The sequence below is a fragment of the Capricornis sumatraensis genome, chromosome 14 (genome assembly GCF_032405125.1).
Source record: "Capricornis sumatraensis isolate serow.1 chromosome 14, serow.2, whole genome shotgun sequence".
Lineage (NCBI taxonomy): Eukaryota > Metazoa > Chordata > Mammalia > Artiodactyla > Bovidae > Capricornis > Capricornis sumatraensis.
The window spans coordinates 15,088,882-15,115,129 of NC_091082.1; the positions used below are offsets into that span (position 1 = coordinate 15,088,882).

General features: G+C 37.2%; 1 protein-coding gene across 3 annotated transcripts in view; it reads left to right on the forward strand.

Moving 5' to 3' along the window:
* The window catches only part of KCNT2 (potassium sodium-activated channel subfamily T member 2), a 437,588-nt gene that overhangs the window by 200,798 nt on the left and 210,542 nt on the right, over positions 1–26,248 (forward strand). For all 3 annotated transcript variants that reach the window (XM_068985918.1, XM_068985919.1, XM_068985920.1), the window contains exons 9-12: positions 13,750–13,930; positions 15,324–15,488; positions 17,422–17,558; positions 20,428–20,491. In XM_068985918.1, the coding sequence (XP_068842019.1) occupies positions 13,750–13,930; positions 15,324–15,488; positions 17,422–17,558; positions 20,428–20,491 (547 nt within the window). The remainder of the gene's footprint in view (positions 1–13,749; positions 13,931–15,323; positions 15,489–17,421; positions 17,559–20,427; positions 20,492–26,248) is intronic.

Consider the following 26,248-nt stretch of genomic DNA (forward strand, 5'->3'; position numbering starts at 1 on the left):
ATTTCCCCCGTCTTTTTTTTTTTTTCTTCTTATCTCACATTCTTGATCTTTGCTCAGAAGTCATGCTTTTTCACCCCACTGCTTTGTCTATCAGATTAGACCCCCTTCCTAAAATTCTCTGCCTTCTCTGTAGGCCAAAGTCAGACTCACCTTTTTGTGTTAACGTAAACATCACTTTTTCATTGAACCTGACTCACCTGATTAGGTTGAATTCCATTGTTATAGGAAATCTTAACACTAGAGGGTCTCTTATGTTATTTATATATAGTTATATCATCACTTTCTATCTTTTCCACTGCACTGAAACTCCCATCAAGGAATTATTCTTGCAGGTTTTTCCATACCATTTTCTCCCCGAGTACCTGGTACTGTGCCTAAATCTTTGAGTTGTTGTCATTCAGTTGCCAAATTGTGTCTGACTTTTCTCAACCCCTTGGACCGAAGCACGCCAGGCTCCCTATCCCTCACTATCTCCTGGAGTTTGCACTCGCTAAATAGAAGAACTAATAAATACATGTAAACACTTCTCACATGAATATGGTCTACAATACAGTGGAAATAAAATTACAAGCACTTTATTGAAGCTTCAGGAGAGAAAAACCCTGAGAGCTTTTCAGAAAGCAAAGAGTAATAAATAAAAAATGCTTTCACTAAATTAATACAAATGTAAGATGATTAAGCACCATGTTGTCTTTATTTGTTCTCTTATGCTATTTTGTTTCAAAAATATGAACATAGTTTTAATAGCTTCCTGCTGGGGATATAGTTCCCCATTTTTTCCAGTAAGAGTTTAATCTCTGAATTTTGAAGTCTCCTAAAATGAGATTTTCAAGAAAACATTATTCTGATTTTACAGGAGTCTTCTCTATACTGTCATTTATTACCTATGACCATAAGCCGTAATGATGTCATCTCTTTGTTTTCACCTCGTTCAGTCTGTCTAATCATCTTTCTTATCCCAGTGCCTCCTTTCTTTATTTCCTTTGTTCACTATTTATAGTAGAAAATACATTTTACATTGACACACAGTACCCATTTTTAATAAATAATTATGGATGAATATGAATACATGCTCAGCATATAACCTGAGAAACATGGAACAAAATACTACATGATTTAAAAAGCCCTACATGAATATATGCACATGTGTGCGTGCTCAGTTGCTTCAATCATGTCCTACTCTTTGCTACCCTGTGGACTATAGCCTGCCAAACTCTTCTGTTTGGAATTTTCCAGGCAAGATTCCTGGAGTGGGTTGCCATAGCTGTCTCCAGAGGACATATATATATAATACACACACACACATATATGTGCTGATAATGGCCCATAGGCTTATGAGTCTATCAGTGATTTACAAAGACTGTTGAGCTGATGCTTTTATTCTGTTTTGGTCATTAATGATGAAAAAGGAGAAAATGTAATAAATGGAAATTTAATGTAAATTCATTAAAAGAAATATATTCTGTAAGACAGATAGTAGACAATGTGGAATCTTTAATTGAAGTATTTAATGTAAGGAAGAACATTTGTCATTCCGTTACGTTTCGTGTAGTGTATAGCATTACATAGTTTATAACTCGTAGGCTGAGAATCCTTCTTTCATTAGGTGAGTGAAAGAGGAGAAAAGTATACTTTAAATTATGTAAATTAAGATGGTAGCTTTTCTAAATGGAGGAATATTTGGTGAAAATAAGACTTAAGAAATAAAGTTTACATTAGTCAGTTTTTTCCTAAAGATAATTAGAAATTAAATGTTTGGCATTATGGCTTTGTATATTTAGTGTAAATGGAGCCTAATCCTTTTTAAATTGATGTGAATATGATTTTTGCATACATGTTTAAATAGTTTCTTTATAATTATCCTGAGTAAAATGTAACAGTATTTCACTCTTGCCTGGGGCTGCAGTCCATGGGGTCGCGATGAGTTGGACACGACTGAGCAACTTCACTGTCACTTTTCACTTTCATTCACTGGAGAAGGAAATGCCATCCCACTCCAGTGTTCTAGCCTGGAGAATCCTAGGGACGGGGGAGCCTGGTGGGCTGCCGTCTGTGGGGTCGCACAGAGTCAGACACGACTGACGTGATTTAGCAGCACCAGCAGCAGTGAACAAAAAAGTAGAATTTATAATTTTTAATGAGATAGAATTTAGAGTCTTCCTTTTCATATGACATGCTCAATTTGGTGATCCACACTTAAATAATTGCAGTGCTTATGAAAAACTTTGTCCTATTCCTTTAAATTCTTTGTGAGCAGGAAGAGAGGGCTCTTCTTTGTATATCCAATGCTCGGTTTGGCTGCTGTGGACCTGTATTTATAAACTGTAGGACGTCAGTAAAGACCAAAGCATTATATGTGAGGCGTATTGATTCTTGTGAATATGTGGAAGGAATGGTGGGTCAATCTAAAGTACATATTTATGGATTTTAAGAAGGGCTTCCCTAGTAGCTCAGATGGTAAAGATCTGCCTGCGATATGGCAGACCTGGGTTCGATCCCTGGGTTTGGAAGAGCCCCTGGAGACGGGAAAGGCTACCCACTCCAGTATTCTGGCCTGGAGAATTCCATGGACTGTACAGTCCAGGGAATTGTAAAGAGTTGTACAAGACGGAGCGACTTTCACTTTCATGGATTTTTAAGTAATATTAAATTAAGATTAAGGATAGATATGGAGCACCTTTAAAATGTTGCATTTTAAAATTACATCTTTTGATCTCAATTAAAAAGACAGGGGAAAAAAAAAGAAAAGTAAAAAATCTCCAGGAACTGATAGTTTCATTGTTACCTTTCTTCAAGGAACAGTAAAACCAAGGTGATATAATTCAGGAGCTAGACAAAGGTACAAAGTTATCCACATCATTTAATGATTAAGCTAAGCATTTATTCTGAAATACCCTGAGCACAAACTATGAGTTGATGTGCTCACATTTTATTTCATAAAACCCTAATACTTTGAGATGCGCTATCAAAAGCAAGAAATTTAGCAGATATATTTGGTTTAATCTATTCTCAGAGATTTGCAATCAACATTGACTCATTAAAGGAACCTGAAAAATCCTTTACTAAATAAAATATACTTAATTCAGAGTTACCAAATATATTTGACTGCAGACCCCTGTGCCTGGTCACATCTACTGCCAACTTGGCTTTTCAAGGAACGTGTGTTGAGATACAAGAGTGTAGTCTAAGAGAACTTTAAAAAGATAGATATAAAAATCCTATAGTAATGAATTGTCAAACTCCAGTCACAGTGCATTTACAATAAGGACAACAGCAAAACAAAATACCAAACAAGCAAAAGGACAAATACTAAATATTACTGCCTCAAGGATAGAAAAGAGTAGAATGATACTAATTTCTCATGCATGTCTTTATTATTTGCCTTGTAAAAATTGCATATTACTATTTTTGGGAATTGAAAATATTAGAACTGCTCAAAAATTGAGAAACCTATATGCAGGTCAGGAAGCAACAGTTAGAACTGGACATGGAACAACAGACTGGTTCCAAATAGGAAAAGGAGAATGTCAAGGCTATATATTGTCACCCTGCTTATTTAACTTATATGCAGAGTACATCATGAGAAATGCTGGGCTGGAAGAAACACAAGCTGGAATCAAGATTGCTGGGAGAAATATCAATAACCTCAGATAAGCAGATGACACCACCCTTATGGCAGAAAGTGAAGAGGAACTAAAAAGCCTCTTGATGAAAGAGAAAGAGGAGAGTGAAAAAGTTGGCTTAAACCTCAACATTCAGAAAACAAAGATCATGGCATCTGGCCCCATCACTTCATGGGAAATGGATGGGGAAACAGTGGAAACAGTGTCAGACTTTATTTTTCTGGGCTCCAAAATCACTGCAGATGGTGACTGCAGCCATGAAATTAGAAGACACTTACTCCTTGGAAGAAAAGTTATGACCAACCTAGATAGCATATTCAAAAGCAGAGACTTTACTTTGTCAACAAAGGTCCATCTAGTCAAGGCTATGGTTTTTCCTGTGGTCATGGATGGATGTGAGAGTTGGACTGTGAAGAAAGCTGAGCACCGAAGAATTGATGGTTTTGAACTGTGGTGTTGGAGAAGACTCTTGAGAGTCCCTTGGACTGCAAGGAGATCCAACCAGTCCATTGTGAAGGAGATCAGCTCTGGGTATTCTTTGGAAGGAATGATGCTAAAGCTGAAACTCCAGTACTTTGGCCACCTCATGTGAAGAGCTGACTCATTGGAAAAGACTCTGATGCTGGGAGGGATTCAGGGCAGGAGGAGAAAGGGACGACAGGAGATGAGATGGCTGGATGGAATCACCGACTCGATGGACGTGAGTTTGAGTCAACTCCGGGAGTTGGTGATGGACAGGGAGGCCTGGCGTGCTGCGATTCATGGGGTCACAAAGAGTCGGACACAACTGAGCGACTGAACTGAACTGAACTGAACTGAAGGTTTACCCAAGGAGTGTAGGTACGATTTATTGTTAGCATATGTCAATAATATGTTATTGTAATGAATTGGACATAATATCTTACAGGAGTGATATATTCAATATATCCAAAAATAAAATAGTTTATATTCCTCTCCTCCTGCAGAATTTTCCCTACTATTTCTTTTCTTATGCTTTCATTATCTGTTGCCTTTATTCCTTGATATCTGTAAATCATATTGAAAATAAACAAATATTGAACTACATGAGCAATACAGTGTTTGGTTTGGTTTTCATATGGTTCTAGCCATGCAGTCAGTCTTTATCCTTGTTGATTATGGTAGTGTTGAATGATATGAAATCTCAAGGTCATTTCTCTGTTTCTCGTGCATGTTGTTGTTTTTGTTGTTTAGTTGCTAAATGCTGTCAGACTCTTCTGCAACCCCATTTTGTGCATGTAGCCTGATGGCTCCTCTGTCCATGGGATTCTCCAGGCAAGAATACTGGAGTGGGTTGCCATTTCCTTCTCCAGGGGATCTTATAGACCCAGGGGTTGAACGCCCGTATCTCCTGTATTGCTGGCAGATTCTTTACCATTGAACCACTTGGGAAGGTAGTAATCAAGTTCTGAGTTGGCATTTAAGACATATTTCGTTAGTTGGCATTTTGTTCTCTACTCTGCATAGTTTTAGATGCATGTCCACTTGGTTTAAAAAAACAAAACAAAACTTGTCAAAGTCCATGCTATAAAATTCCTCAAAAGATTTTTTTTTCTGACAGTGATCTTGAAAATAGTGTCACAAATCAATATTCATGTAAAACTAAATTGCATTAAGGCAGAAATAACTATGTGAAGGATTTTTGAAATTCCAGTTTAAGCTCAGTATTGTGAATATTGACCAAAATTATGAAAAGCACATAAATATGTATATGGCAAGAATTATTTGCTTCTCAAAATGAATTGAGTTTCTAAAACTGGGTATAGTTAATCTTCATGAGATAGAAAATTCATAAGTTATATAAAATTAATTGTCTATTTAAATGATAGCAGTGAATGTGTGTTAATATGTAAAATAATATAAAAAGAGAAAATTGTTTTTCAAAATATTATGATTTTAATATTTAAATCTTAAAATATTGCCATATAATGATATACTTAGTAGTTACCTAAGTCAGTGACTTTTATAAATAGATACATATACTATACATTATGCTGTCTTTATATAATTACAATAGGAGTTCTTTTATTTAAGCAATCTCAGTGATAAGTAGTGCTTTTTTAAAACAAGTCGCTAGCCTGATATTGACAGTTTGACCTAGAAATAAAGTGTAATCTTTTTTTTTTTTTCCCTTCCTGCATTGCCAAGAATTAGTTGTCAGTTTCTGTAAATGACGACACTGAACCCTCCAAAGGTCAACTGATATCAGCTGGCTATCTTTCTAAATAAAGATTATAGGTTTACCTTGCAAATTGCCTAACTCTTCTTTTTTGAAGCCCGCTGTGTTTCCCTATGTTTTTACTTCCCTTCCCAGGTCAGAGTTACAGGGTGGAGAAGAGACTGGACATGGATACAGAGACTCATTAATCCATGAGTGGCTTTCTGCCCCTGATAACTCTGTTACCACATCCACAGCAAAGAGAACAGGCAGGCTGTTTTCTCTTTTTCCACCGTCCTTGACTCTCCTGTTAATAGTACATTTACACTTCTCACAAGTGGAAAAAGCTTTTTAACACCTTTGTGGATTTACTGGATCCTTATATTTGAGTCTTTTTTGGGTTTATTTTTCTTTCATCCTCGGGATGTCATATAAATAACAGTATTACTTATGAATTTATTGAAGGCTATGTGTCAGGCATTTCACAGAACATTAGCTCACTTAATTCTGGGAATAACAAAAGAAGAAATTGGTATCATTACATTTGCTTTTCAGCTGAGGAGTATGAAGTTTAAATAGCTTAAGTAGTTTTCCTAAGTTAGTATTGATCAGTTCAGTTCAGTTCAGTCACTCAGTCGTGTCCGACTCTCTGTGACCCCATGAACCGCAGCACCCCAGGTCTCCCTGTCCATCTCCACCTCCCAGAGTCCACCCAAACCCATGTCCATAGAGTCGGTGATGCCCTCCAACCATCTCATCCTCTGTCATCCCCTTCTCCTGCCCTCAATCTTTCCCAGCATCAAGGTCTTTTCAAATGAATCAGCTCTTCGCATCAAGTGGCCAAAGTATTGGAGTTTCAGCGTCAGCATCAGTCCTTCCAGTGAATATTCAGGACTGATCTCCTTTAGGATGGACTAGTTGGATCTTCTTGCAGTCTAAGGGACTCTCAAGCGTTTTCTCCAATACCACAGTTAAAAAGCATCAATTCTTCGGTGCTCAGCTTTCTCTGTTGTCCAACTCTCACATCCATACATGACCACTGGAAAAACCATAGCCTTGACTAGACGGACCTTTGTTGGCAAAGTAACATCTCTGCTTTTCAATATGCAGTCTAGGTTGGTCATAACTTTCCTTCCAAGGAGTAAGTGTCTTTTAATTTCATGGCTGCAATCACCATCTGCAGTGATTTTGGAGCCCAGAAAAATGAAGTCAACCACTGTTTCCCCAATCTGTTTGAAGTGATGAGACCGGATGCCATGATCTTAGTTTTCTGAAAATTGGGCTTTAAGCCAACTTTTTCACTCTCTTCTTTCACTTTTAACAAGAGGCTCTTTAGTTCTTCACTTTCTGCCATAAGGGTGGTGTCATCTGCATATCTGAGGTTATTGATATTTCTCCCAGCAATCTTGATTCCAGCTTGTGCTTCATTCACCCCAGCGTTTCTCATGATGTACTCTGCATAGAAGTTAAATAAGGAAGGTGACAATATACAGTCTTGAGGTACTCCTTTTCCTATTTGGAACCAGTCTGTTTTTCCATGTCCAGTTCTAACTGTTGCTTCGTGACCTGCATACAGATTTCTCAAGAGGCAAGTCAGGTGGTCTGGTATTCCCATCACTTGAAGTATTTTTCACAGTTTATTGTGATCCATACAGTCAAAGGCTTTGGCATAGTCAATAAAGTAGAAATAGATGTTTTTCTGGAACTCTCTTGCTTTTTCGATGATCCACCAGATGTTGGCAATTTGATCTCTGGTTCCTCAGCCTTTTCTAAAGCCAGTTTGAACATATGAAAGTTCATGGTTCACATATTGCTGAAGCCTGGCTTGGAGAATTTTAAGCATTACTTTACTAGCGTGTGAGATGAGTATAATCGTGTGGTAGTTTGACCATTATTTGGCATTGCCTTTCTTTGGGATTGGAATGAAAACTGACCTTTTCCAGTCCTGTGGTCACTACTGAATTTTCCAAATTTGCTGGCATATTGAGTCCAGCACTTTCATAGTATCATCTTTCAGGAATTGAAATAGCTCAACTGGAATTCCATCAGCTCCACTAGCTTTGTTCATAGTGATGCTTTCTAAGGCCCACTTGACTTCACATTCCAGGATGCCTGGCTCTAGGTGAGTGATCACACCATCGTGATTATCTGGGTTGTGAAGATCTTTTTGTACAGTTCTTCCGTGTATTCTTGCCACCTCTTCTTAATATCTTTTGCTTCTGTTAGGTTCATACCATTTCTGTCCTTTATTGAGCCCATCTGTGCATGAAATGTTCCCTTGCGATCTCTAATTTTCTTGAAGAGATCTCTAGTCTTTCCCATTTTGTTGTTTTCCTGTTATTTCTTTGCACTGATCACTGAGGAAGGGTTTCTTATCTCTCCTTGCTATTCTTTGGAACTCTGCATTCAAATGGGTGTATCTTTCCTTTTCTCCTTTGCTTTTGGCTTCTCTTCTTTTCATAGCTATTTGTAAGGCCTCCTCAGGCAGCCATTTTGCTTTTTTGCATTTCTTTTTCTTGGGGATGGTCTTGATCCCTGTCTCCTGTACAATGTCACAAAGCTCTGTCCATAGTTCATCAGGCACTCTGTCAGATCAAGTATTGATCAAGTTATGTATTGATCAAGTTATGAATAAATGTTTGATTATTACTTTCTGATAGCGTTGACAGTAGCAATAGGGTTATAAAGTTGAGGTCAAACCATTCATTTTAGATTTTAGTAACTTTTTTTTGTGTAGAATAAGGTGTCATGGATCTGCATGTATAACATACAGCACATACCTGGCACTAGTAAACCATCGATAAATACATCTTTATGAATGAACATGGCTTACTTTTACAAATTAGGTCACCCTTTTTCTATTATGAAACACTTTATTAAGATGTTATAGAACATACTGCTTCTATGGAAATCATATTTAAATTAAAAATTGATAGGTATTTTTTAGTAGAGAAATTATAAGAAAATTATATTCATTTGCAGCTTTCCATTTCAGTCACTCAGTACAAATGAATCTGAGTAACTTGTGTGCATATTAACTAAACAAAAAGGCACATAGAACATGATGTGATATTGGTTTATTTTTAAATCTTAAATTGGAGCAATTTATTTAATTTCAAATGTTTTGGCAGGGCTTTTCAGGTTGTCCTAGTGGTAAAGGACCTGACTGCCAATACAGGAGACCTGGGTCCATCTCTGGGATGGGACAATTCCCCTGGGAGAGAACATGGCAACCCACTTCAGTATTCTTGGAGAATCCCTTGGACAGAGGAGACTGGCCGGCTACAAGCTATAGGGTCACAAAGAGTTCCACATGATTGAAGAGACAGCATGCATGCATGGGATAATAAACAAACATTTGGTTAGAGTTAGATATCCACTAAAATCAAGCATTTATGTGAGCTTTTTTGTCTTAAGTTTATGGCCCAGTCACAAAACATTAAATTTGATCACTAGAAAATTTGAAGGTAAAAGAATGTTTACTATTATCCAGCAGCTATGATTATACTTGGAGAAGGAAATGGCAACCCACTCCAGTACTCTTGCCTGGAGAATCCCATCGAGGGAGGAGACTGGTAGGCTACAGTCCATGGGGTCGCAAAGAGTCGGACACGACTATCAAGCCTACTTCTGTTTTCAATTCAGGATATAATTTAAGTAAGTTACTCAAGCTTTGACTAATGGAAAAGATGTATCTCTTTTATGAGAAGACAAAATAGGATATTTTGATTATGAATGTGCTGTATTTGAGCACATTCTTGGATTTACTTTATCACAAAATCTGTGCCCATCATTAAAGTCACTTCTGGGTATAGATGAAAACTAATAATTAACTGAAATTCATCAACTATGATCAGGGAGAAGAGACAGTTTCCATTTAATAATGGCTTGAAAGATATCTGTGAATGAAATAAGATAACTATCTATATTAAAATGGATTATAATCACTGAATAGCTTCAAATCCTTATGTAGCACATTGTTGGAGAAGCCAATGGTAACCCACTCCAGTACTCTTGCCTGGAAAAACCATGGACGGAGGAGCCTGGGAGGCTGCAGTCCATGGGGTCGGTAAGAGTTGGACAGGACTGATCGATTTCACTTTCACTTTTCACTTTCATGCATTGAAGAAGGAAATGGCAACCCACTCCAGTGTTCTTGCCTGGAGAATCCCAGGGACGAGGGAGCCTGGTGGGCTGCCGTCTATGGGGTCACACAGAGTCAGACACGACTGAAGCGATTTAGCTGCTGCATTCACAGTGCTAGGAAAAAGAGGTAACATAAGTGAAATATTAATTTTTATGCATAATACAATAAAAAGATGTTTCAAAGCTAAAAAACTGTCTTAACTTCAAGAATTATATAATAAAGTAACAGTTAACTATGTATCTACTTGTCCTGAAGTTTCCCTTTTACATTCCCTCAACAAAAGTAGTTGAATTCTTATTTATATAGGTAATCTGTGTGAATATAAAAATATTTTTGTTTGTAGAGTAATAGAGAAGTAATAGAATAGTATTATAAGTTTTCATGTTTCTTTAAAACATTCCTAGTTCTATTGCCTATAACCAAAATAGTATCTAATAAGTTGTCGGATATTCTTAACATTCTCCACATGTTGCATATTGATGCTCTACAGCTAGTATCAGACAGTGATACTGTGTCCATAGAATGTAATTAGACTGTCTCTGCTTCACACCTCCCCCAGCCTTTTTGTTAAACTTCCCCATGCATTAGTATTTACTTTTGTAAAATAACGTGCAACAAGTAATTTCAAAATACTTTTAAAATCTAATGTTGATAATTCTAGAAGAGATTTGAAAGACATTTTGCTTAAATAGTGTAAAGATCCTAACTCTGAAATTGATGTTAGCACAAATTCTGCAAAATCCCCTTCTAAATTGTTTCTACCCTTCAAGTAATGTGATTCTTTGCATCAGTACTATGAAACATAAGGGAAATAACTATTTTCAGAACTTAATGTGAAAATGAATTCCAACAACGAAGTTAACGATTACAGTCTTTTGTAGGCAAATCTCTCTCTAATAATTGAGAGTAATTTGTTTCTTTTATAAAAGATAAGCTGGATACTTTTATTATTATGATGGTTATATGAGTAACCTGATTGACTTGACTTAGTATTAATATGTGCAAAGTTCACTAACAGTGACATGAATATGATTTCAAGAAAAGCTTTTGATTAGAAATAATGTACTTAATTTAGTAATTTTTAATTGTGCAATTTTCTTGCATATTACCCAAACAGAATGGGTTTCAATAAGTCAGTACACTTCAAATTTCCCAAATTATGTATTTATCATGTTAAGCAGTATTAACTGAACAAATGCTGGAGTTGTCAAAGTAAATTACAGAGGAGAATAAAACCCAATTTACTTGTTTATAAGAACTTGAATATTTCAAAAGGTGGTGGGAATGTCATTTGATTCTTTTGAGAAAGAAGTATTTAGCCTTGCCCCTAAGTTATATTGGAGAAGGAAATGACAACCCACTCCAGTGTTCTTGCCTGCAGAATCCCAGGGATGGCGGAGCCTGGTGGGCTGCCATAGCCTGGTGGGCTGCCGTCTATGGGGTCGCACAGAGTCGAACATGACTGAAGCGACTTAGCTTCCACTATTAAGGCAATGGTCAGAAAAATACATTTGTGTGCTTTTTCTTTTCTTTAATGAATTGTACTTAGTTTTTATCTTAACAGGATAAAGAGCTTGGTCATTTTCGTGTAGGCAACAGAAAGATATATATGTTACATTCAGACTCTCATTCATTCAAGAATTATTAGTGAACATCATTATGCTCTTGGAACTAATATAGGTATTCAGGCAACGTGAGTGAAGAAAGCACATGACTCTGTCCTAATAGGCTGCATTCTTACAGGTTTATGGACAATCAGTATCAAACTCAACAAATGACTAAAACTTTTTTTTTTTTAATTAAACACAATAAGAAAGACAAGGAGTATATTGATGGTCAGATTAGAAGTAAAGACTTGAAGGATGTGAGAAAATATCCATGAAATACCTGGGCAATATGTTCCAGCCAGAGAGAGTCATCCATAACAAGACCCTGAATCTGGGTGATGCCTGTCATGTTGGTCAGAAAGCGAGAATGCCAGTGTAGCTGGGGCAGAGCAAACCACAGGGAGGAAACTAGTGAAACCACTAGGAAACTAGAGAAAACTAGAAACCTAGTCTGAAAGGCATAAGGAGGAGTCAGATGGAGGACTAGGCTAGAGACAAATATCACTGAATCACAAAGATCATTAGAGTTTAGTCTTATGTGGAATAGGGTTCCCTGTTCCAGGGGTTTAAGTAGAGAAATAACATGGCCTGGCCCATGTTGTCATAGCCCAACTCTGGCTCATGTGCTGAGTATGAGCTGTTGGAAAAGTAAAGAATAAAAAAGTAAAGATGCCTTAAAAGGCTGGACAAGGAATTTCTGTAGTTTAAACACTGAATAGCACATCTTCTTGGTCATCATAATCAAGCCATCTGTGCTTGTTCTGCATAGAAATTGGAAGGAAAATCTAGAAGTACACAGTGATTTCTTTTGACAGCTTTAGCGAGGTATAATTTACATGCCATAAAATTCATTCTTGTTAAGTGTAGAATGCAACCATGTTAATATATTTACAAATTTCTACAGCCATCACCACAAGTCTAGTTTCAGAACATTTTCATCACCTTATTCCCACCATTACTTCCAAGCAACCATTAATATGGTTTCTGTGTCTTTTCTGAACATTTCATGAAAACAGAATTATACAGTATATAGCCTTTTACATGTGACTTCTTTCACTCAGCATCTTTCTGTGGCTTAGCACATTTTAACAGGCATCAGTACTAGATTCCTTCTTATTTTATTGGTGATTTTTTTACGTTGCAAATCTCATTCCTCTCCAACACTGCACAAATATGCATGTTTCATAGCCTCCTTTTTTTTTTTTTTTTTTTTTTTAAGCTAGTAGCAGTACTATTTCTAATGCTATTTTAGCAATTCTACTTTGGGAAAATCTTATAAAATTTCTAGCTTCTCCCTTACTTTCATACCACCAATAGTTTTGTACAGATAATTGATGTACCTAAAGACTCCTTTTGAGAGTCACCTTGCAATGTTAACTCCTCAAGCCCTTCTTGTTTACAGTGGTCCCTCTGTATTCCAAGTTCCCACGTTTGTGGGTTCAACCAGTCACAGATTGAAAATATTAGGGAAGAAATTTCTTGAACATTCCAAAACCCAGAAGTTGAATTTGCTCCATACTTGCAACTGTTTGCATAGCATTTGCAACTTATTTACAATGAATTTTATAGCATTTGTATGGTATTAGGTATTATAAGTAATCTAGAGATGATTTAAAGTATACATGAGGATGTGCGTAGGTTATATGCAAATACTATGTCATATGAGTGACTAGAATGACTATGTCATTATACATCCTGTGTCCCCCTGGGGGCCTGGGAACCAACCTCTGGGGATATGGAAGGATGACTTTGAAACACATACACACGAAATATATACACATATATCTATACCACACATATACAACTGAAAAATGTCTCTCTGTTAAAAAAGAAGACTATTGACTATTGCTGTTTTGGTGGGTATTAGATCTAGTGGATTCTGGTGTCTATGTTTCCTTGACATGCATTCAAAATGTTTGTGTAAGTCACCCATGAAATTCTGTCTATTCATTTTATATATTATTCAAATATGCTTTGTGATTTGGGACTATAAATTTTGGCTACAAATAAAATAAGACTATTTCTCTTTGATGTTAGAAAAAACTTAAAAATATTTTCTCGAAGAAAAGTACTGAACCATATACAATCCCAGCTACGAAGTGGCTTTATGAAGTGTGCTTTGGCTTTCAAAAGAATGATGAAAAGTAACGTGACTGATTTGAAAGTTTTAACTGTAACGCATCTTTGTTTTTTTAGCATCTGTGGAATCCAGCATCTGGAACGGATAGGAAAGAAGCTGAATCTCTTTGACTCCCTTTATTTCTGCATCGTGACATTTTCTACTGTGGGCTTTGGGGATGTGACTCCAGAAACGTGGTCGTCCAAGCTTTTTGTGGTTGCCATGATCTGTGTTGCTCTTGTGGTTCTCCCTATCCAGGTAAATACCACCATGTTAAATTTTATAGAAATGTGCAAAGTCTTATGAAATCAAATCTTCCACATTTAATCAAAAATGCAGGGTGACTTATTAACTATATTAACACATGCTCGTATACTATCTAGTCAATTATTGAAATTGTCTCCAAAATGCCTTTTTAAATTGTATTAGAAACATGAGTTCTTTTTTCCCTTCTAGTCTTAATTGGTAGCTCACATTTCATTTCAGTTTTTTCAAGATGCTTTCTTTTACACATAGAGTATTTACATTAATTATCGAATTGTAGGATAGTATAGTTTTCAATTATAGCATGTGTGTACAAGACAATAAATTTACGAAACATTGATTTCTTTTGATTCTTGAAACTACAACTAAAAGCTGTATGTTCTCATGAATAAAAATTGATTGACTATGTTGGTCAACTAAAACAAAATCTGAAGATGGTACATAGCTAACATGTAGCATTTTGGAGAATGGATAAGGAAGCAAAGGCACAGAGATATAAATGAGACTGAAGGCACTTAGAGGCAATCTTCAACTTTTTCCTGTAATGAATTCTGGCTGTCCATGAGTGGGCAGGTCATAAACAGGATGTGGCCAACACAAATCAAAATGTATATTATATTATACAACCATTTGACAAAGTTATTGAAATATCCTTTCCATCGATGTAAAAATGATCTTTCCACTCCTATCCAATCATGCACGCCATCTTCAGTGACACCCCTCCCACATACCCTCATCATCCCTTTAATAACAGCTACTTCCTTGGTGGCTCAGTGGTAAAGAATCAGCCTGCCAATGCAGGAGACATGAGTTCAGTCCCTGAGTCTGGAAGATCCCCTGGGGAAGATGATGGCAACTCACTCCAATATTCTTGCTTGGAAAATTCCGTGGACAGAGAAGCCTGGCAGGCTACAGTCCATGGAGTTGCAAAGAGTCAGACACGACTGAGCTTGCATGCACGCACTATAACTAGAAAGTAGCCCTGTGTGTGTGGTAAGGTTATCTCCCCTTGCAGGCGATGTGGGCTGAAGTTGACAGAAGAATGTGAGAGAAAAACATGAGACCTTTCTCTTTAACCAGGTGCATGACAAATATGGCTGCATACTCCACTGGACAGAAAGCAGAAGTGCATACCTCTTAGTGCCCTGTTATGATACAATAGGAAAAACCTCATTATTGTTTCCTGAGAAACATGAAGGCCCTGGGAGGGATTAGCAAGTCGGAAATTATCCTATGAAGAGTCTTGTTGAGGGGAATACTGATCATTTCAACCTCAAAGAGTTTCATCTAAGAAATTGAGTTATACCCAGTAGACAATAGATAGATTGCACTGATTGTTATTTTCATGTCCATTTCTTTTCATTCACATGTGGAAAATATGTTACAGTTTGAACAGCTAGCCTATTTGTGGATGGAGAGACAAAAGTCAGGTGGAAACTATAGTCGACACAGAGCTCAAACTGAAAAGCACGTTGTTCTGTGTGTCAGCTCACTGAAGATTGATTTACTCATGGACTTTTTAAATGAATTCTATGCACATCCAAGACTCCAGGTAACTTTAAACAGATTATACCTACTAATATTGGCAAAATCAATTAATGATAGTACAGCCTGTGTTCTAGAGGATTTTTATTTATGTGCTCAAATTTAGAGAAAATGAAGAACTACAAATATAACCTGGAACATAGAAAAAAATGCTGGAGGAATACACAATATGTTAAGTTTCCTTCTGTATCTATAACGAAAGACAGATGGAATTATATTACTGCTACAAAGAAAGGTTTTCTCTGAATTAAAATGATTGCTTTTTTCTCCTTTTGGTAGTGAATAGATGATATTTTTATGAGACAGTGAAACTTAACATATAATAAAACAATAAAAGAATCATTTCAATATCATCTGCTCACTTGAATTATCAGAGTTTTTTCAAGTGTTACTGATGGAAATTTGGAAGTCTGAAAGTTCCATTCTTCCCTTTGATTCCTAGAGTGAAACTTGGTCTTATTTATAGTAGCAATAAATGACCAAAATTTGGGCAATATGTAATTGAGATCATGAATTCAGAAAAATCTCTTCTGTCTATGCAGACACTTCCACTTGCCGTGGTTCTGGGCCAGTGTAGACTTATGTCACCTCTTTTGCTGTTTGATGCACTTAGTCTAGTCCAGACAGCAAAGAACTACTTGAATTTTCTGTATTTTCCCAATAAACTTCCGTGAAGAGATTGGAGAATCCAGAAGTCAAGACAGTATGGAGTACTTCTAATTATCTCTCTCTTAAATAATTTAGAGAAATTTTAACATATTGCTTTTTTTGGATTAGAAATCTAACTTATAAGAGAAACTTGTATAATATATTCTTTTGTTTTTACATACATTATTTTGAATTTTTGGAGTAACTCCATATTTAACGTTTTTTTAAAATTACTCATATTAAATAATTTCAGATGCTTATTATGACCCACAAAGAAAATCTATCCGGGAGAAAATTTAATCCACCCAAAATTTGATCCCTAGTAATTAATTTTACCTAATATCAATAGGGAGAAATCTTAAAACTCCAAAAGTTCCCACTAGATACAGAGTGGTAAAATGGTGGACGTTTGCCAGAGAATTTGAATTCTTATAGATAAATTGCTTTATACCATTTTATCACTGAAAATAATTTTGCATTTTCTCCAAACAACCATTGTTTTAAAATATTTTGATCACAAACTTTCAAATTTAATTTACTTTGTCAGTATTACCAATATTTTTATGAATCCTTTTCCATTCAGATATTCATCAGAATAGTTTCAATTTTATCAACTCATAATGTTACCAAATGATATAAACTATCACCGCAGCTTTTTATTCTAAAAGTAACAAGATTGAAGTATGACTTGATCCTTAGCAGTTCTGGCTGTTAGCAGTTTATTTTTTAGAATCAATCTGAAATCCTAAGGAGGTTCTCTGATGGCTCAGACTGTAAAAAACCTGCCTGCAATGCAGGAGACTTGGGTTTGATCCCTTGGTCAGGAAGATCCCCCAGAGAAGGGAATGGCAACTTGCTTCAGCATTCTTACCTGGAGAATTCCATGGACAGAGGAGCGTGGCGGGCTACAGTCTATGGCGTCAAAGAGTCGGACACGACTGAGTGACTAACGCTTTCACACCCTGAAGTCAAAATTGAAAATTTCATAGGCTGAAATGTGTGCGGAGTGTAAGCACTGATTTATCTTCTCTTCTTGATGCTAAGTAAATTGAAAAAAGTCAGGATGAACATGCTGCTGATTTATGAGATTTTTGTATGTTTGTCTGTTATGTTTATTACCGTCTCATGTTATTTAACATATGCCCCGGTTTTAAATGCAAACTTTGATTTATTAGTAAGAGTTCATTTCTCTTTTATCATATTTCAAAATGTTCATAGATATACTATTTACCTATCTAGTATAAAACAAAGCATTATTGTTTCTATCCCATTGCCCACTTTGTTTTGAGTAGGATTATTATGTGGTGATTTTGTGTCCTACTGAAATGGATGTGCAGGTCCGAAGGATCCTCCAGATTCCAATGTGGTCACAAAGAGTTATCTACCTTCAAGGTTCGGCCCTTAAAGACCAGGATCTGTTGAGAGCAAAGTAAGTATGTCCACTTCCCATCTTGTAGTGTTATAATATCTTTCCTCTCCTCCAAATTTTAACAGTTTCAGTACCGCAAGATGTGTTTTTGAATACAAACTTTTGCTTTAGTACCATTGCTGGTCAAATGGGAAGATTAAAAATATAAAATGAGCTTACTTGCTCCTCTTTCTCAGTGCAAGGTTGTTCATCAGACCATGTCCACACAACACATTGAGAAGTATGGTGGGGTGGTATCATCTCAGGGTATGGGGAGATGAACTGAGTTATCCAGATTCAGCGAGAGTAGTCTCCAAATCCTTGGATACTGTTTTTATTCGACAAATAAAAATCTTGGGCTAAACACTATGTGAGATGCCAAAGCAGTGTGAGTGAGGGTTTAGATTTTAAGGAGTTTGTATTATATACTGGGCAGATAACACTTGTGTTCCCTGGTGTCTGAGATGAAAGCATCCTTGGGGACTGGAGAAATCAGGAGGGTGACAGAGGTCTTAGTTGCTATCTTCTTCTTGTGCAGGTGCCTGTCCCCCTGTATTAAAGATGCCATAGTCTTATAGCTTTGTCACAGTCTTGGGGGGTCACTGCAGCATGGGAGCAGAGTGAGAGTGTGGTTGGTTAGACTGCAGACTCCAGGAATCAGGGCCTCTGCAAAACACCCTCCATAGTTTCAGAAGCCAGAAGAGATCCTTAGTGGAGGTGGCTTCACTCAATGTTTTCTCTTGTTTTGTAGCTTTTAAATATATCTTCGTGTTTATCTTTGAGTTGTCCTACAGACTCTGTTAGGTTTAAAAGTCTCTTCCTTGAATTTCATAGCATAAGTGTTGTTTTTTTTTTTTTCCTTGTTGTTGTTTTGATTCTTCCAGATGGCTTGAGTATGTGTGTTGGTGCATGTTCTGCGTATGTTTGTGTATGTTCTGTTTCTTTATACATGTCCTCTGCATGCTTGTATTTGTGTGTGTATGGGTTTTGGTATGTGTGTGTGTATGTGTGTGTGGATGATGGAAAAGAACAGAAAAAATTTTCAAACTTCTTTCTGCTGCTTATTCCTGCAAAAGTTGACTAGATAGCTCATAGCAGGAACTCTAACATTATGTTAGATTTATATATAATAGGTCAGTTTAGCTGAGAATTTTGTCAATGATTTAACAATTTGTGAAACAAAAAAAGTCAGTAGAAACTACCAGGATATAATGAATTGTACATAATTGGAAAATTAAGCTTCTTTGAGAATATATCAGCATCTATAGTGGATTGCATACTTCATACATATTGTCACTATACACATGACAGTTCTAGAATAAGTCATAGTCTCCCAGTACCTCAAGTAAAACACAGCATTAGGTGTTTGCTAACAATCTACTATCTATACTCATTATTCAGGAACTGTAAAATAGTTGCTTAAACAGTAATATGATTTGGATCTTTATATTCATCTGTATAGATAATAAATATGCTTAATTTATAGTAGTGAGTTAAGTTCTTCATATGAGAAGAATGAGTAATGCCCATTTTGTGTTCAATATGAATTTCTGTGATAAATGAAGCCTTTTGACTACCTAATCAATTAATCTAAGCTATTAGGATTAGCTATTGGCATCTCAGCTAGATAATACCTAGGATTAATGCGCTTCTCAGGTAGCATAGTGGTGAAGAATCTACTTACGAATGCAGGAGACACAGGAGTCATGGGTTCAGTTCCTGGGTTGGGAAGATCCTCTGGAGTAGGAAACAGCAACCGATTCCAGTATTCTTGCCCGGAAATATCCCATAGACAGAGGAGCCTGGTGGGCTACAGTCCATAGAGTCTCAAAGAGTTGTATACGACTGCACGACTGAGCCAGGATTAGCACAACTCCATTTAGTATTAATAATATTAATGATTGTTTCTTAGCCAAATCAGTCACATTTACAAGAAATATTCCTCCATAGGTATGAAAAAGGAGAGTGTGGATAAGTGAGAAGTAGCAGGCTGGTAATTCTCAGAAAATTGATTTAAGAAAGATGGTACCATTTTTATGTTCATTTCTTATCCTATGTCATGTAGAAATTTGGGATTTAATGTTAGCTAACACATTCTTCAGCACAATTCCCACGCAAGACAAGGAGTAAAATTCTCCAAACCCAAAGGTCAGTTGCATGAGTTTGAGTTGCTTTGTTGAAGATGTTGTATAAAAAATGGTATACAATTATCTTAATAACCATGACAACTTCACACTTTTCCAAAACTGTCTGATTTGGTCTGATTCCATAGACTCTTATCATTTTTATCCATAGAAAATACATTGGAGGAAAAAATTTGTTCTACTGTAATGAACCAGAAAGGCAAATAGTTCCTCATTTTAAAAATACACAATGTTATGTTTTTAGAACATTGCTTACCAAGCACTGAAGCATTCTTATGGTTTATTATTACGTATAAGCAATATAGAACTTTAGTGTGAAGGAAAGGGATTTGGAACAAGATGATGATTCATCTCTAGGAAATATAAATGTGCAGTAGAGTTTGGCTTATGAATACTAAGCGGCTTTGTATCCTCTCTCTTAATTTTACTGATGCATTGCAGTCAAAAAGTAATCCATCTAAAACTTATAGAAGTGTATATATATATATATATATAATGATAAAAGAAAAAATAAAATTTGACTTTTTTTAACTTCTGTCATTATGAATTGCTGTGTTATACAGTCAAGTCAACAATTATTTTGTTTATAATCATGATCTGCCAGAATCCTACTTTCATTTAAGCTTAAGGATGTTCATAGTTTATGTGTACTTTGTATGCCCTGGACTGAGTGTTGAAATTCTGTTTTTCAGATGGCACATAGATATGTCAATGTGTGATTATTTTCCTTTTCTGTCTGCATTTAGGATGGATGATGCTGAGGCCTGTTTTATTCTGAGCAGCCGTTGTGAAGTGGACAGGACGTCATCTGTAAGTTTCTAAAATCTCTTTTAGTAAATTGTTCTTTTTGCCTTATGAGACTTTATTATTTTTTGTAGTCTACCACTGTTAAATATGGATGGCCTTAAAATTTTACTAAAGAGAAGTAAATATCTTTAATCTATCTTGCCAAAAAATAAGAATAGTTGCATCAATTATATCAACAAAAATATTCTTGAAGTACTTTCTACTACTAATCTCTGGATTTTCTGTTGATCATAATGAAATAAGTCCTATATAAACAGAACTAGATCATTTTTAATTAAATATATTCTATGCTATGTGATTTTGTTATAATGATCTCAATTTCCTCCACTTAAAAGTGAGGCATATGGATCAGGCAGTCTGCAAAATATCAGTTGGAGCATTTCTAAAAAAGTATGCATTTGTGAAAATCCTATTCAGGATATGTAGGGTGGGAATTGGGAAGCCGTGTATTTTTAAAAGCTCACCAGGTGATTTTGATGCACCTCCCAGTTTGGTAGTCTCTGGCTTATATGATCTCCATGATACATTTGTGGTCTAAAATTCAATAAACTAATAATCAAACTTTGTAATGTACCAACTTATAGCTTTTTTTCTGTAAATGCATTTTAATTTCCCTACTTAAAAAAAAATGCTTTACTCCTTTATGTTGAGGATGTCCTATTAACTCCTGTGTTTTAAACTAATGAGTCCATCTGTAGTCATATCTGTGGTACACAGACAGATGAGAAACATGGTGCCTTCTGCAGTGACTGGGGAAAAGTCAAAACATGCATGGGTCTTTGGGGGACATGATTTGCACTTTTCTGGACCATCTAATAGGTGTGATCTGTTACATTTCTTTAGGACTACAGGTCCTGAATGTGGTAGGCTTTGCATTGTCCTCACTCTAATTTACTTAAACGTTTTATTCCTTTTTAAACTAACTTGTGTGCATTTGTGCTAAGTCACTTCAATCGTATCTGATTCTTTGTAATCCCGTGGATGGTAGCCCGTCAGGCTCCTCTCTCCATGGGATTCTCCAGGCAAGAATATTGGACTGAGTTGCCATGCCCTCCTCCAGGGGATCTTCCAGACCCAAGGAACAAACCCACATCTCTTATGTCTCCTGCATTGGCAGGTGGGTTCTTTACCACTAAAGAACCCAGGGAGGCCCTTAAACTAACTTAGTCAACCTTTATTGGAAAAGGAACTGTTATGAACTGAATTGTGAGCCATGAAAACTCATATGTTGAAGACCAAACCACAGGGACCTCATAACGTGAATTTCAGTTCAGTTCAGTTGCTCGTTGTGTCCAGCTCTTTGCGACCCCATGAACTGCAGCATGCCAGGCCTCCCTGTCCACCACCAACTCCCAGAGTCCACACAAATTCATGTCCATTGAGTGGGTGATGGCATCCAACCATCTCATCCTCTGATGTCCCCTTCTCCTCCTGCTCTCAAACTTTCCCAGTATCAGGGTCTTTTCAAATGAGTCAACCCTTTGCATCAGGTGGCCAAAGAATTGGAGTTTCAGCTTCAACATCAGTCCTTCAAAGAACACCCAGAACTGATCCCCCTTAGGATGGACTGGTTGAATCTTCTTGCAGTCCAAGGGACTCTCAACAGTCTTCTCCAACACCACAGTTCAAAAGCATCAATACTTTGGCGATCAGCTTTCTTTATAGTCCAACTTTCACATTCTTATATGACTACTGGAAAAACCACAGCCTTAAATAGACAGACTTTGTTGACAAAGTAACGTCTCTGCTTTTGAAAATGCTGTCTAGGTTGGTCATAACTGTCCTTCCAAGGAGTAAGTGTCTTTTAATTCCATGGCTGCAATCACCATCTGCAGTGATTTTGGAGCCCCCCAACATAAAGTCACACAAAGTTTTCACTGTTTCCCCATCTATTTGCCATGATGGGACCAGATGCCATGATTTTAGTTTTCTGAATGTTGAACTTTAAACCAACCTTTTCACTCTCCTCTTTCACTTTCATCAAGAGGCTTTTTAGTTCTTCTTCACTTTCTGCCATAAAGGTGGTGTCATCTGCATATCTGAGGTTATTGATATTTCTCACAGCAGTCTTGATTCCAGATTGTGCTTCATCCAGCCCAGCATTTTTCATGATGTATTCTGCAGTCAAATAAGCAGGGTGACAATATACAGCCTTGACGTACTCTTTTTCCTGTTTGGAACCAGTCTGTTGTTCCATGTCCAGTTCTAACTGTTACTTCCTGGTCTGCATACCGGTTTCTTAAGAGGCAGGTCAGGTGGTCTGGTATTCCCATCTCTTTCAGAATTTTCCGCAGTTTATTGTGATCCACACAGTCAAAGGCTTTGGCATAGTCAATAAAGCAGAAATAGATGTTTTTTAGGAACTCTCTTGCTTTTTCGATGATCCATCAGATGTTGGCAATTTGATCTCTGGTTCCTCTGCCTTTTCTAAATCCAGCTTGAACATCTGGAAATTACAGTTCATGAATTACTGAAACCTGAATTCAGAATTGTGAACATGAGATGAGTGCAATTATGCAGTAGTTTGAGCATTCTTTGGCCTTGCCTTTCTTTGGGATTGGAATGAAAACTGACCTTTTCCAGTCCTGTGGCCACTGCTGAGTTTTCCAAATTTGCTGGCATATTGAGTGCAGCACTTTCACAGCATCATCTTTCAGGATTTGAAATAGCTCAACTGGAATTCCATCACCTACACTAACTTTGTTCATAGTGATGCTTTCTAAAGCCTACTTGACCTCACATTCCAGGATGTCTGGCTCTAGGTGAGTGATCACACCATCTTGATTATCTGGTTGGTGAAAATCTTTTTTGTACAGTTCTTGTGTGTATTCTTGCCACCACTTCTGAATATCTTCTGCTTCTGTTAGGTCCATAATATTTCTGGCCTTTATTGAACCCATCTTTTCATGAAATGTTCCCATGGTATCTCTAATTTTCTTGAAGAGATCTCTAGTCTTTCCTATTCTATTGTTTTTTTCCATTTCTTAGCATTGATCACTGAGGAAGGCCTTCTTATCTCTCCTTGCTATCCTTTGGAACTCTGCATTCAAATGAGTATATCTTTCTTTTTCTCCTTTGCCTTTTGCTTCTCTTCTTTTCTTAGGTATTTGTAAGGCCTCCTCAGGCAGCCACTTTGCTTTTTTGCATTTCTTTTTCTTGGAGATGGTCTTGATCCCTGTCTTCTGTACAGTGTCACAAACCTCTGTCCATAGTTATTCAGGCACTCTGTCTATCAGATCTAGTCCCTTGAATCTATTTCTCACTTCCACTGTATAATTATAAGGGATTTGATTTAGGTCATACCTGATTGGTCTAGTGGTTTTCCCCACTTTCTTCAACTTAATCCTGAATTGGGCAATAAGGAGTTCATGATCTGATCCACAGTCAGTTGCCAGTCTTGTTTTTGCTCAATGTACAGAGCTTCTCCATCTTTGGCTGCAAAGATTATAATCAATCTGATTTCATTGTTGGCCATCTGCTACTGTCCATGTGTAGAATCTTCCCTTGTGTTGTTGGAAGATGATGTTTGCTATCACCAGTCATTTTCTTGGCAAAACTCTATTAGCCTTTGCCCTTCTTTCTGTACTCTAAGGCCAAATTTGCCTTTTACTCCAGGTGCTTCTTGACTTCTTATTTTTGCATTCCAGTCCCCTATAATGAAAAGGACATCATTTTTGGGCCAAAGATGGAGAAGCTCTATACAGTTAACAAAAACAAGACCAGGAGCTGACTGTGGCTCAGATCATGAAATCCTTATTACCAAATTCAGACTCAGACTGAAGAAAGGAGGGAAAACCCCTAGACCATTCAGGTATGACCTAAATGAAATCCCCTATGATTATACAGTGGAAGTGAGAAATAGATTTAAGGGCCTAGATCTGATAGATAGAGTGCCTGATGAACTATGGAATGAGGTTCGTGACACTGAACAGGAGACAGGGTTCAAGACCATCCCCATGGAAAAGAAATGCAAAAAAGCAAAATGACTGTCTGGGGAGGCCTTACAAATAGCTGTGAAAAGAAGAGAGGCAAAAAGCAAAGGAGAAAAGGAAAGATACAAGCATCTGAATGCAGAGTTCCAAAGAATAGCAAGAAGAGATAAGAAAGCCTTCTTCAGCAATCAATGCAAAGAAATAGAGGAAAACAACAGAATGGGAAAGACTAGAGATCTCTTCAAGAAAATTAGAGATACCAAGGGAACATTTCATGCAAGGATGGGCTCGATAAAGGACAGAAATGGTAGGGACCTAACAGAAGCAGAAGATATTAAGAGGTGGCAAGAATACACGGGAGAACTGTACAAAAAAGATCTTCACGACCTAGATAATCATGATGATGTGATCACTAATCTAGAGCCAGACATCTTGGAATGTGAAGTCAAGTGGGCCTTACAAAGCATCACTACGAACAAAGCTACTGGAGGTGATGGAATTCCAGGGGAGCTGTTTCAAATCCTAAAAGATGATGCTGTGAAAGTGCTGCACTCAATATGCCAGCAAGTTTGGAAAACTTAGCAGTGGCCACAGGACTGGAAAAGGTCAGTTTTCATTCCAATTCCAAAGAAAGGAAATGCCAAGGAATGCTCAAACTACCGCACAATTGCACTCATCTCACATGCTAGTAAAGTAATGCTCAAAATTCTCCAAGCCAGGCTTCAGCAATACGTGAACTGTGAACTCCCTGATGTTCAAGCTGGTTTTAGAAAAGGCAGAGGAACCAGAGATCAAATTGCCAACATGCGCTGGATCATGGAAAAACCAAGAGAGTTCCAGAAAAACATCTATTTCTGCTTTATTGACTATGCCAAAGCCTTTGACTGTGTGGATCACAATAAACTGTGGAAAATTCTGAAAGAGATGAGATTACCAGCCCACCTAATCTGCCTCTTGAGAAATCTGTATGCTGGTCAGGAAGCAACAGTTAGAACTGAACATGGAACAACAGACTGGTTCCAAATAGGATAAGGGGTACGTCAAGGCTGTATATTGTCACCCTGCTTATTTAACTTCTATGCAGAGTATATCATGAGAAACATTGGACTGGCAGAAACACAAGCTGGAATCAAGATTGCCAGGAGAAATATCAGTAACCTCAGATATGCAGATGATACCGCCCTTATGGCAGAAAGTGAAGAGAAACTAAAAAGCCTCTTGATGAAAGTGAAAGAGGAGAGTGAAAAAGTTGGCTTAAACCTCAACATTCAGAAAACGAAGATCGTGGCATCTAGTCCCATCACTTCATGGGAAATAGATGGGGAAACAGTGGAAACAGTGTCAGACTTTATTTTGGGGGGCTCCAAAATCACTGCAGATGGTGATTGCAGCCATGAAATTAAAAGACGCTTACTCCTTGGAAGAAAAGTTATGACCAACCTAGATAGTATGTTCAAAAGCAGAGACATTACATTGCCGACTAAGATCCGTCTAGTCAAGGCTATGGTTTTTCCTGTGGTCATGTATGGATGTGAGAGTTGGACTGTGAAGAAGGCTGAGCACCGACGAATTGATGCTTTTGAACTGTGGTGTTGGAGGAGACTCTTGAAAGTCCCCTCAACTGCAAGGAGATCCAACCAGTCCATTCTGAAGGAGATCAGCCCTGTGATTTCTTTGGAAGGAATGATGCTAAAGCTGAAACTCCAGTACTTTGGCCACTTCATGCAAAGAGTTGACTCATTGGAAAAGACTCTGATGCTGGGAGGGATTGGGGGCAGGAGGAGTAGGGCACGACCGAGGATGAGATGGCTGGATGGCATCATGGACT